The 13,030-nt window shown below is 37.9% G+C and overlaps 2 protein-coding genes and 2 long non-coding RNA genes across 9 annotated transcripts in view; 2 read left to right on the forward strand and 2 right to left on the reverse strand.

The window, feature by feature from the left end:
• LOC111248874 (uncharacterized) overlaps positions 1 to 5,665 on the reverse strand; it is a 26,497-nt gene extending 20,832 nt beyond the window's left edge. For 2 of the 4 annotated variants that reach the window (XM_022801921.2, XM_022801920.2), the window contains exon 1: positions 5,363 to 5,665. The gene's annotated coding sequence lies outside the window, so the exon portion shown is untranslated. Of the gene's footprint in view, positions 1 to 1,637; positions 1,779 to 5,362 lie in introns of those variants that run through there. The other 2 variants (XM_022801925.2, XM_086987815.1) reach the window with 2 other exon arrangements.
• Positions 73 to 7,547, forward strand: LOC111248880 (uncharacterized). Of its 3 annotated transcripts, none has more exons than XR_002672708.2 (4): positions 73 to 920; positions 2,402 to 2,536; positions 3,187 to 3,518; positions 5,664 to 7,547. It is a non-coding gene; the product is annotated as an uncharacterized LOC111248880 (long non-coding RNA). The 3 variants fall into 3 exon arrangements; XR_015326939.1 differs by having other exon boundaries at positions 73 to 253; XR_015326940.1 differs by lacking the exon at positions 73 to 920 and adding an exon at positions 2,013 to 2,146.
• A 778-nt stretch (positions 7,548 to 8,325) lies between these two features.
• LOC111249898 (ribonuclease P/MRP protein subunit POP5-like) lies at positions 8,326 to 10,486 on the reverse strand. Its single transcript, XM_022804361.2, has 3 exons — positions 10,090 to 10,486; positions 9,542 to 9,639; positions 8,326 to 9,251 (listed from the first exon to the last, which is right to left on the reverse strand). The coding sequence occupies exons 1-3, from the start codon at positions 10,277 to 10,279 to the stop codon at positions 9,078 to 9,080; spliced, it is 462 nt and encodes a 153-aa protein (XP_022660096.1). The 5' UTR covers positions 10,280 to 10,486; the 3' UTR covers positions 8,326 to 9,077.
• A 38-nt stretch (positions 10,487 to 10,524) lies between these two features.
• On the forward strand, positions 10,525 to 12,480 carry LOC147756289 (uncharacterized). Its single transcript, XR_015326938.1, has 2 exons — positions 10,525 to 10,890; positions 11,574 to 12,480. It is a non-coding gene; the product is annotated as an uncharacterized LOC147756289 (long non-coding RNA).
• Positions 12,481 to 13,030: the final 550 nt, after the last annotated feature.

Raw genomic sequence — 13,030 nt, forward strand, 5'->3', positions numbered from 1 at the left:
ACGATTCAAATGCTGTGTGAATCTGCACGTAGTTCTTGTGTCCACATGACATCATTCGGTGGCTAGTCAGAGGCTAGCTCTTACACCACAATGAATGAATTGCAACTCGCCAGTCCGAAAACGCTCCAGCACCGCCACCTCCGCTAATGCTGCCGTCGAATTTAACGAGAGTTTGCGGCACCCGCGCCGTTTAGTCGCCATAATCATGATGCGACGTCGCTGGCGTCTTCAATAACGAAAAATTCGCTATTTGGTAGTCATTCCAGCTTACCGTGATCCCCATGAGCTCCTTTTTAGTTTCCACTAAGCGAAGACGTTGCTTTAATACAACAGAGGAAGCGATTCCTTCCATTACTATCGCAACTACCGTTGACTCGGCGCTGTCGAATGGCCAACGAAATTCCAACGGCCGCGATTTGGACTAGTTGTGGTCGAAGTATTTGCTGCCATCGCTGCCTCCAGTAGCAAATATCTGAACGTTTTTAAACGGGCCGAACCCAACATAATAAGCAGCGTGCGCGCGATGAAACAACTATTTCAAACGATTACTGGCCACTGCAAAAAACATCACCTACAGCAACAACATCTATTACCACGACATGGATACAATGTGATGCGTCCTCGACGCGTCCCGATACGGGCAGCAGCAGCGCCAGATGTAAAAGCAGTGCTATAGTACTTCAACTTCGGGCATTCGCGACAGTGTTCGATCTATTTCGTATCGCGATTTCTTCTCTTATCATAAGTTTGCTCTTTTTTGTTCAAAGCTGTGGAAGTTCAGAGTTGTTCACATGGTGATTCTAACAAACATAGTACTGGTAACAGTAAGGGGACATCATTGCAACGACCCCAACTCGCAAGAAAAAATCGGGAGCTATTAATAGCGTCACTCCTGTGCTGCTGCCGTTGCTATACCAAACGTTAGTGTCAGATGGACCTAGCAATACCTGATGTCTGCGAAGATCTTTAGTCTGCTGGTATCCTATTGTTGTTGTTGTTGTTGTGGTTAATCTCGCTGCTGCTGTTGTTGTCGCTGCCATGCTTTTCCGCAGGGACAACGGCAGGTAGCCTACGACTACTTTTACGCTGCACTAAATTAACGGTGCTCTAACGGCAGGAAGTGGCCAGTCGTAAATAGTTACTCCGTATAGCGGCTGAAATGTCATGTTACGCTGTGCGTCTTGGTTGCTGCAAGACGGGTGTCTGTCTGTGAGTCTGTACAAGTCGAAAAGTTACTACAAAATGAACAACAGACAAACGCCACCGGCAGAAAATGGACCCCACGTTGGGGCTATCGGGTCACTTGCTTTGCTTGCACGTCTGTGTGTACCAGATAGATGCTTTAACGGCTCCAGGCATCTTCTACAGTTCAGACGAAACAGAATTGACTGCCGAAGAAAATACCGGTATCGATGTAGAAAGTGATGTGATTTCCTGCGACGTCTGTTTATGTATACACGTACATTTGACAGTCCTAACACGGAACTTCGTTCAAATGCCTCTTTTGGTAGCAACATATTTATTATGCACGTAAAAAACACAAACAATAACAACACATAAAAGAAAAGTGCCCTTATATCTTATGGGCTTCTTAAGATTAGTACAAAAGCATGGCATGGTGTTGTATCAGCATTTACCTTATTCAAAGATCGATATCACGTTTAAACCGTCATAGTGGCTACGACGTTGAGTGAGGTTGCATTTGGTGGCAATAAGATCACTTAGACTTCAATTCTTTTCGGGTACTACCCATTCGTCATCATAGCACAATTGATCTGACCCGGAACAAAAACAAATCGTTGGTTCCTTTGATGAACAGTCTACTTAGAAGACAAACCAATGTCAAATGAGTAAAGTCAAAACATATGAAACAGGAAAAAACGGACCAGAGGCATTCAATACGACACCTACCAGTAACACTCATGCACAAAGATAGGTATTGGCATTTCGCTAGCATCCGATCGCAACAGTAAGAATCACAATAATACAAATAATAGTAATAGTAGCATGGCGTAGCGTGGAAGTCTTTCATAGCGAAATCGGCGGTATCGACTTCGGTTGTTGGTGAAAGGACTCAGCATCTCCATCGTTATTGTCGAGTGTCTCAATCAAAATTGACTTTTAAAAGGGCAAGACAGACAACAAGGTAGTGACCGCACAGCTAGTCCGATACTGCCAAGTCTTTGGACGATGTTGTTAATGTCATCGTCAACGTTGAGGTTGTTGTTGTGTTTAACAGCAGTGACTGAATCACAGACAATAGATTCCGATCATGATGCACTGATAGCAGCAATCAGCGAGGGCCTCAGACAGCAGTTTTTATGATCCGATGACGTTCCAAAACTAGCAGAACATCGGCGATGACATTGTTTCCCATTCTGCATTGTTGACATTGTTGCAGTAATCATGCTGCGGTTACAATATCTATGAAGGGTTGTTTATCTGGTTCACACGTTAAAAATGTTGACGCATGCCATCCATACTCAAGATTGGAGGGGATACAATAGCATTTGAACCGGCGCGGTAGTGATAATAGGTAAGGGCACACCTTAGTGTTTTGTTTTTTCATTCAGGAAATGAGCGTTCGTCAGGTAATCCTTGATAAGAAAATTATGAGAAGCTGTCGAATGCTGAAAGAATGTGAGGGACAAAAATCATAGTCTGTTTTTATCGTAGAGTACGTCAAGTGACAAAAAACACCTTAATCACACTCTACTTCGATCAATTACAAAAATATGAATCGTCACCAAGTTTGAGCAGGTAACCGAGGGTAGAGTATGCGTTGACAAATACTTTTCGTTAATATGTCTTTCTATTCAATGTCGATCGCAAATAAAATGTTGATTACAAATGTCTCTTTCTACTCGATTCGCCTTTAACCTAATTTGTCATATTTATTACGAGGCAAAACCGATTTAGTTTTATTTTTATTTGTATGCGCAGACCAACGATTGAGATTCATGAACTGTGCAAACGTGTTTGTAAACAAAGATTCACACAATTCACTGCAGACACAGACCTAAGGGTCCTCTTGTACAACCTTTTGTAAGGGGAATGGAAATAATTTGCATTGTTTCCCAACCTCATCATTCAAAGATGCTTTTTTTTAATAGAAGTATTTCCGTATTTTTGATTAATAGCTATTCATTACCTCTACTTATTATAAATTATGTGCTGTGTTTTCAGAGGTGGTACATGCGGAGACAGCCGAAGGGCTCGTGCGGATAATTCTGATAAGTCTCTTAATTCATACATGCCGTGGAACAAGTAAGAGGTGTTTACGTTCACGTATATTAGCTAGCTGACAAAGCAGATTGGTGCTACAGCTTCGGAGAAAATTCGATCGCGAACGGTTACGGTTTGGTTGGTAATCCCTAAGGAGAACTTGCGTTCCCAACTGATGCTCCAGCTAGGCGACGGTCTATCGTTTACAAGAAACTCGGACCTGTAATCACTTGCTTTGACGTTACCGTCTACGGCTCAGTGGACGAATTGCGAAAAATTATCGCAGACAAGGAGTAAGGCTTCAAAAGCAATTGCCTAATCTAAGAGCTTACACAGTTCGTTTTAACTATATTTACCAAATCTTTGAAAATAAACATAGGCTAATTTTTTTTTTCATTTGTTATGTTACTTAGAATCTGGTTGTACAATGACATTGGATGTTGTTTTCTTTTTTTACAAAAAAAACGTACGGATGTATTTTGAAGGAACGAGAGTTTGTTTTCTGCTACAGTACACGCATACAGATTTCTGGCTGCTGTTGATGTCTGACAAAAATTCAGTAGTAAAAGATTCAACGATTTTACCTTTTCAATGGTCTGTAACAAAGGAAACCCTGCGTTTTAAACAAAACCCCAGTTGATGCTTCGACTTTCCTTAAGCCTACGTCCTACGGCTTTGATATAGCGCTTTATTTGCTAAAATCTTCTTGTCGACATCGATTTCCTTGAGAGTTTTCGGCTAGTGATTTGTCATCTGTCAGTGTTACTTTTTGAATTATGATTATCGTGATATACATAGCTATTCACGTGCCTTGGTACAATTTGAAGTAAATATATGGGCAGCGCATACGGGCTGAAATCGCTCCTGGACGTTCAATGCCCATTCTTCATATGTCATTGTGCAGAATTTTTCGAAGAGACTTTAAAGTAAGAACACCGATAACGGATAAGTTCTATATTCAAATTTTTATTTTTGGGACATTATAAAAGTAAATCGAAGGATTTTTATGGACGACCCACTCTCTATCAAACATAACACTACGATTCTTTTTGGTTAAGCTCTTTACAAACGAAACAGAAGTGAAAATATAATAAACTTTTGAAATAATAACAAGTCGGTGTTATACAAGGTCTATAACAATCGCTTGGCACGCAACTTGTTGCTATTCCACTCTAGCGAATAATATATTTTCTACTAGTCTTGATTCAACGAAAGGCCTCGAAACAAAACAAATGCTGCTGCATTTAGCAACGGAACCGCATTCGAATAGTAGCTATTCGAATTGGTTAATAGAATCTCTTCACAGCGTGAAGTGTATTTCTCTAACCGATTAATAGCCTTCTACGGGGGTTTGGCTTCGATGCTGGCGTTGACCAGAATCAACAATCGTATGATCATTGTTAGTATTTTGATGCGTCCGTAGAAAAACTTCGACAGCAGGTTTGAAAGCTATTCCCAAAACATATAGAACTCATGACCTACGGCTCGCACACATTTATGATCAATCATGACTTTAACTAGTCACGTGCGTGATCATTTTTGTTTAACGCAAATAAAAACAATAAATGATTTTATTACCTATACTATGATATGGTCTTTGAACAGATGAGAGCAACTTATTTCAGACAGGTCTACGATGCTGTGCTAAAGATCGAGTATCATTTAAAATGACAATCTTATAAAGCAGTTTCACTTTCTAAAATGAGGCTCGATTGGACAAACTCAGTACAACTAAACTCAAATTGAATTACCCACGCATACGCGGTGGTGGAAAATACCTCTATTATGCTCACATCATTTCCGCTACAGGAACTCCGAGAAGTGGATGTTTAATTACTGGTGGCATCTATCCCGTAGAAGATTTTACGTGTGCAAGAGGTAACTTATGCCAATTAGGCGGCATAGTAGAACATGATAGTTCTTGTGTCACGACACGACCTGACACTTTATTTTCCATAAGTTCTGAATATAATGACCATGACAACTGAAAACTCCATCGATTGAAACCACTATCGTTTTAGCCTCAGCAATTTCTATGTACTGTCTAATTACCTATTTATCAAAAATGCTACGCGTCAACACCAAGTTAGAACGAAACAAGAAAAATCAATAAAAAGATACCTAGCTCAGAACGTACCAACAGGGTTTCTTGGAACTAAGATTCTTTTTTAAATTCTTCGTCGAGACTGAAGCTCCAATTGTATGCAGACAGCATGAGCAACGTCGTCTTCCCTCTAATTCAATACTGAACATCCAAAGCCACGTATAAACAGCAGAGACACACCACAACATAAGCAGTCTCCAATACCATTACTATTGCGGCGGCGGCTGCTGATGGTTCTCCTCCTTTTTTAACTGGAGCCTTTCACACGGATACACCAGGACACTTCTCTTTACATTTTTTTTTTCTAATTCTTTCTTCTTTTGTGCGCTTGCAGGACGCACACTAACAACAGAATCGAAATTACATGACCGATGGTGATTGCACTCACAACTGCCGCTTTCTATCAATTTGAGGCATAACAACTACTATGCAGTAATCGCTTGCCGAGGAGCCCTTGTACAACGGTACAAAAATTTCTTGTCTCTGACAGCTTTCGGAGCGACGACGACGACGACAGCTTCAGCTACCGAACTTCTGCTTCGATTTGATCCACTTTGAAAGCAAACACACTGCCGCAGTTCGGCAGCTGTGAGCGAGGGCTCCGACAATGATTTTGCTTGTTCTCGGAGCAGACGTTTGATCGAGCGATCCGTAGTCTTCAGAAGATAAAAAGTGAAATAATTGTATTCACATGGGTTTCTAATAATGTATAGCAAAAGCAGAATATGATTTTTTGAGCAAACATAGGACGACTCTGAGGACTAGACAAAGTGTCATCAATTTCGAGTGATCGAGCTTTTTAGGTATAATACAATTGATTTCTCCAATTAGCAAAACTAACGAACTTTGCGGCGTGAGTACAACATATGGTAAAAAAAAGATGTGCTTCCAGCAGGAGCATGCTCTTAAAAAGGTGTTAAAGACATACTTCAGAGCCAAAAGTTATGAACACTTAGTAGTCAGTCGAGGATCAAACTAGTTAATGGCTAGTCTATCATATCCCTTCAAGGCTGTCAACTCGGACAATCGCTATACGACCACACACATAAGACATTTGACTGAACGGAATTCTTCAGATTGTTCGTTTCATTTTCACCTTTCTCCAATTGTAACCTATATTTTTGCGCCTACTTAACTGGACAGGAATGCAGTAATTAGTTATTATGAGATCACTAATTTTCACAGTTGTTTGCCTTACAATAGTGTCGAATCTCTTTGAATGTTTATAAGAATTGGGACGTTTCAAATAAAACTAGGGAAAATAATTTTTGACGTGTGAAGAAGCCGCGATTGACCGAATATTCTCTTCGAAAGTACAATACAAATAGGAAACGCGACCATTAGCGAATTTTCATTTAGAGTACTACCTCAGGAGTTAAGCATAGCTAAACTGCTGCTCCTCCGGTATATCTATATTGCGGTGGTAATGGATTTTTCTGTTTCTTAGCCGACCCTTAATCTCGAATACATCATAGTTTTCGGGCACATTGGACACTATTGTACAAACCATGGTTACAAGGCTGGGTGCGCTTGGCGTCCTTAAATAATTTTCTCGAGGTCGAGGATTCGTGATTTTAAAACCGTGCATTTGATTAGCTGGTAGATACTTGACTTTTGCGAAATTCTTAACGCTACCTATTTTTCGTTGCGATGGAGAGATCGCTTTCTATCTTACATAACTTTTAAATATGTTTGTATAAGTATACGTGGAAGTTTCAGTTACCTCAATTTAATTCAAGTCTTCTTATCCGACACAAATCTTTAAAAAGAAAATAAAAGTCTTGCTTAACTCCGATCGTTAATTTCCGTATTTTTACCAACATACAGAAATCAGCTAACAATTGCACTTCCGTGTTTATTTGACGTGCTACTTGAAAATGTGTCTGTCCAGGAGAAAGAAAGGTAGCAAAATCTTTTTTTGAAACCGTCTGTTTGGAGCAATCTATAAGCGAAAATTTTAGAATTTGGAAATGAAGCAGACTCTATAACTTCTTATCAAAGCGAGTTGCTTAGCACAGTTTGCACATTAAAAAAAACATTGAGCATAACTCACCATGAAAACACACATTATCTGAAAAAAAATTGTGTCACTAGAATGTCCAAAAAAATGTTTGATATTATTGGTGCCGTAAGTAGAAAAAGAAATTCTAAATCTTTTATACACTTGAATTGGTCTGTCGTTTTTTAATAAATAAAGAATAGTAATTATATTGTTTGCTATTAAGTATATTTACTATTGGCATGACTTAACTTTTTCCGGAATATACATTCTTACGTAAGGCAGAGTTGTTATTGAGTGGTTCTATTCTGACTGATCGGCTATACACTGTACATATCCTTAGTATAATTGTAATAATTTTATTGCCGCTAAGCTTCTAACGCTTGGCAATTACAATTGAATTAAGTGAATAAACTGCGTCTGACAGTTACTAGTTCTAAAATACCTAAAAAATATTTTCCCAGGCATGCTCATGCCTTTGCACTGAACATCTGTTAAATGTGTCAACATAAAATCCTCTCGGCCTCTTAACGTTTCCTATTTAAAAAATGTTACTGTTTAAGCGAAAATGATTTATCGTTATGAAATTTACATAACTATGACAATTCTGCAGTACACATCTATTCATTTTGTTAAATTAATAATTCGTAATATAAAAAAAATAATTCATAAATTAGACAAACATAAGTTTTATAATTTAAAATGAAATTGTTGACTTTTAATTGTTTAATTGTTGACAATTAAATAAAGACATAAAGACAATGACATGTATGTGACTTCTGAAATGTATGAATAGATATCGAGAGAATTTTGAGTATATTGTCACTCACTAATTAGTATATATGCATACATCAGCGACATATTCTACATGATAGATGTCATATAGATATGTTGATATCGATGAATTGAGCACAAATACCACATCCTAAAATTAATTAATAAATCTCGAGCCAATCTCTACGGTAACTTCATGCTCGTTGTACTCATTACACATGTGCCAGAACCGATTCCAACATTTATTTTGAATTTTAATACAGCATTCATTTATTTACATGTTAATTGGTCCTAACTATCGTGTAATATACATAAATTTGGTCCTAACTATCGTGTAATATACATAAATATTTTTGAGTTTAAACTTCACATTTGATTTGTCGACCATTGAGTTTTCTAGGCAAGCTTCTTTAAAATATGAATGCAAGGCACTGACCAGTTCTGAAATGTACGTTCGTTCGATAGCAACATTCCCTATGAGTTGTTCAAGTAAACACAAAGCTGTCTAGGTCTCGTTACCTTATGCCGATGTTACATTTTTTGACCTGATTTTGCATCGTAACACAACTATGAGTACTTCTAGAAGCAATCTGAAAATAACGTCTTTTATTTAATCTGTAGCATGTCACAACTATTGAAAATTTGAAACTCTGCCACATGCCACATTATCTTTTACCTTCTGAGCATTTTTCACAAAGTGAAATAAATATTTATTTTTTTTAGAACACATTGTATGAATAATCAGCTTTCCTAATTTTAATGACTGCTGATGAAAAAGAAACAATGACAGACCTTCCTTAAGAAAACGACTTTGTTCGAACGCCCCCCAGAGAAGTTTAAAGTCGGTGTTTATAGACACAAACAGCCTTTTTGACCTACTTCCTTACTCATTGTAATGTACATGGCACTACAAGTAAATAAATACAATCATTTGATGAGCGATCTCGCGAACACATCAGTACAGGCAATATCAATTCAAAATGTGACACCTTCGCCGCTTTCAAGTTGCTCAAGTTGTTCTTCAGCTTCCGTTTCTCTCACTTTGGCTCGCGAATCCTCGAACTTCTCAAAAATGACGTGTGCTTGCGCGATATCGTTCCGGAAGAGTTCAATCAACTTTTTGTTGACTGTTCGGCACGTTCCAGCCACCTTTCAGCGTAGACGAAGACAGAGTATCGTCAAGTTTATACGAGTATTAATAACCCTATACATTACAAACGTATTTTTGCTGTACAAGCTTTTGAAGAAAGAAAACAAGCGAAGAAGGCTACGTTGATTTGAAAAATCGTTATATAAGCACAAAGGACATACAATATTTGCTTAATATAAGTAGAGTAGCATTGAACTTGAAAGCAAAGCTAAACTATATATGTAACGAAACAATGGATTTCTGTATCTTTTACACTAAAAACACTAATGTATCGATTACCATCACTTGCCTGCTTGATTGTCAAGTGAAATTCTCCTATTGTCGTCCGGGCGATTGCTCCGCCAAAGATTCGCTGTCCGTTTGGCGCGAACCGAAATATTACCATGCCTGTAATGAAAAGAATGGACAAGAGATATCAGCGTTATGAAAATTCATAGCCATCAGTATATTGATACCCAGGATTATGGTTTTTATTAGATCCGGCAAAAGAATGCCAAATATCCATTAATCATTTGCCAGTTTAACAAATTTAATATGATTTTAGGTTTATTGTCGTTCCTTTTTTATTGTAATTTACTTGTAATTTTATTTATTTGCGTTTATTGTAATTTAGATGTCAAATCATTAGAGATTTAAAAAACATAGTTGCAATATATACCGATGCATAGAAACTGGAGGAAATGCATTGGTTTTATAAGGTTTAACATACTCTGAAGCTTTGAATAGGTAAAGTTGTTATCAGATCAAGTTAGGCCAAAAGCTCTGAAGCCTGTCGACGTGTTAGTGTGCTTCTCTTGATTAATTCCACCTATGTGGTTACTCGCTATGTGAACTTACCTGTTGGTTGGTGAAAATACTTGATCGAACTTTCCCTGCATAAGACAGACCCGTATATACCATATGACTTTGCCAGCTGGGCGCGAACTGCTTGTTCGATTTCATTGCGGCTAACATTGCACGTTCGGAATTTATCTCCAGATTTATGTACGACTTCGCAGAGCATATAGCGTTGTCGTAGCCGAACCATCGTCTTAATCTCTTTCTATGGAACAAATAAGTAATAAACAATCTCTGATCAAACCTTTTTTGCCAATAAAAAAAGCCGGTCGAACACACGAGACACAGAGGATGAAGCTGTGGTGGACTGTGTTTACAAAATACACTTCATGCAACGAGGTTCTGAGTTCCTTCTCGCCATCGGAAATGGCGGGACATTTGAAAGCGATGGAAGTAAGCCGGTCACCAGCACCTGCTAGGCGAGTAAAATGATTTTACAATATAATTTCTGGCTTTAACAGGTTGAAGAATGCTAATTTTTGGTTCTTACAGAGGTATAAGATATCAATTACATGTTTCTACAAAACAAATCTAGATCTACTCAAGATCAAATACCTAAAATCCCATTGTGTTGACAGAAAATAAAGGAACGGACGACTCTGCTTTCGCCAAATTTCCTCATCCACAGTATTGCTCAAGCTTACAGTGTGACATTTTGTGAGTCTGATACTGCTAGTGTGTGTGTCGCACGTTTCCTGAAGTATTTGCTTATTTCTATTTACTCAATTCAAACGCTACACTGAATTTCAGTCCGTTAATCGATTTCACTTGTAGCCCGTGTGCCATCAAACGCTTTCTCATGTAAGGCAAAGAAGTATCTGCGCCTGTTATGGCCACAGAACTATTCACAATGATTTGTTGTAATTATTTTAGCAACGATCTGCATTGTATTCGATTGAAAAAAAAACTAACGCTGCTGGAATAATGAAGGCTTCCATATAATAATGAGAGTAGAAAGAGCGGTCAAAATGTTCCAATGAATTTAATATCTTTGTGATTGCACAGAATACAGCTCAGTGAAATAATTATACTCGAAATATTTGTTTATTACAGTTCCCTTGGTAATAAAAGAAATGTTGAAAGCTGAACAGCACTATTCATGATCAACAACGGCAGCCTATGTGCTAAACAAATAAATGTGCGCTGAGCGACCTTAAATTGACCCGCATTGAAGTGGCGTCTGGCTTTTAACAAAGAAATATCGAAAACGCCATCCATACGACACGGAATCATTAATGCGATTTTAGTTTTTGGAGCCCCTTGGCTTTATTTTCTTTATTTGATAACAAGGAACTGGTGTTACAATTGAATTTTCCAGAAGTGTATGTGCTATTAGGCTCTTAGTTATTTATTGATTTTCAAAATCCGATGGACTTGAAAATTCAATAAGTCTTAAATTGCGTACCTCTAACACACAAATCTGGCTGGAAAGTATTCCAGACTTCTAGGAACTTGTGAGCTAAAGCCGATCGAGTTTCTTTCAGGAGTAAAGAATTCAGATGGATGGACATCTTCCAGTTTCGAAAGTCAACGCGTAGTGGTGCAATGTTTGTTCCTCAAAAGCCACAGCGCTGTGGAGATTCATCAAAAATTTGTGAAGACACTAGGCAAAGAAGGCTTTAGCGAAAGCACAGTACATTAATGGTGCAAACGTTTCAAAAACGGAAAAAAAGTGGAAGTATTGAAGACAATCAAGAAGGTGACCAGATGTCAAGACCGCTGCAATAGAGAAGGCTTATAAGTCGCCGGATTTACTACGCCAACAAAAGCTCGCCCGTAACTAGAGACAATTTTTAAAGAAAATTACGGTGTATACTTTCAGCCATCTGCGGAGTAACAAGTATAAAAACGACATCCTTTCTAATTATTGATTACGTATAATATCATTAAATGATCTAATATATTAAATATTGTAACCTTTAGCTAGCTTAATTATGGTCACAGTTAACGTCAATTATTATTATGTTTCTTAATTTAGTAACACATAACGTTCATGTCGATGCTGAAAATTGCACCAACGAGCCCTGTCGCTAACAGCAGGAGGTCTAGTCATTCAAGCTACTGCGTCGACGACTAATTATATTTATATTTAAGGTACTTATTGGTTGCCATACTGCATTGAGATTTATTCGTTCTTATTTGCAACATAGTACTTTGAATATTTGGCCGGAACTCATGCACATCTTTGACATCGTTGACAGGCGGATACAACTAACTCACTTTATTAATTCAATGAAGTGCAGCGACCAGTTTTTCTGAAGTCTAAAAGTCCAATGTATAGTGAACAATGGTGTTTGCATGCGTTAAACTGGTTTATTTTAATTTCAATTATTATCGTATTATATTCTATAATTAAATAAATATTTTCATGCAATTATATTGGATATCTAACACGCTGTACGACTCTTATGGGCATTTGTTCAAATTAATTGTTAGCAGCTGAAGCGTAAGAAAAATTTCACAATGCATGTAAATATGTAGGTGCTAGGAGAGCTTATAAACAATGAATACATTAGTCATGAATTACGAAATACAGTGCTAAGCTAAATAATGCAAAATAAACAGCACTAAGATCTTAGAGTGTCTGCTAGGAAAAAAGGTATCATAAAACATTACGGGTTACTATTCAGTATATATATTTTTACTGAATGCTCTCAAGAACCATCAAGAACATAATATGATTGTCTAGCCTTACAAAAAAGTTCTCCACTTAACTCCTCATGACAGATCTAAGTGCAGTCATGTGCTCACTGTTCGGGATCAGTGCTAGAAAAAGGATCAACGCCACACCTTCACTACAAACCCATAAATATTTCAACTAGAAAACGAAGTGAGTCTGCGGCCAGTGTTGAACCTAAACTATTTCAGCTGGCGTCGCTAAGGTTTCTCAAAAAACAGTTAGAGGCTTAGGGACACCATCTTTAGTACAAGTCAAGGCCAG

The sequence above is a fragment of the Varroa destructor genome, unplaced genomic scaffold, assembly GCF_002443255.2.
Source record: "Varroa destructor unplaced genomic scaffold, Vdes_3.0 BEIS01000004.1, whole genome shotgun sequence".
NCBI classification, from domain to species: Eukaryota; Metazoa; Arthropoda; class Arachnida; order Mesostigmata; family Varroidae; genus Varroa; species Varroa destructor.

Excerpts from the sequence above, each read along its gene's own strand:
- LOC111249898 (XM_022804361.2), bottom strand. The coding sequence starts at position 10,279 with ATGGTTCGGCTACGACAACGCTATATGCTCTGCGAAGTCGTACATAAA. Across the intron at positions 9,640-10,089 it reads GTATTTTCACCAACCAACAG|GCATGGTAATATTTCGGTTC; the intron begins GTAAGTTCACAT and ends TTTTCATTACAG. Across the intron at positions 9,252-9,541 it reads TTCACTTGACAATCAAGCAG|GTGGCTGGAACGTGCCGAAC; the intron begins GCAAGTGATGGT and ends CTACGCTGAAAG.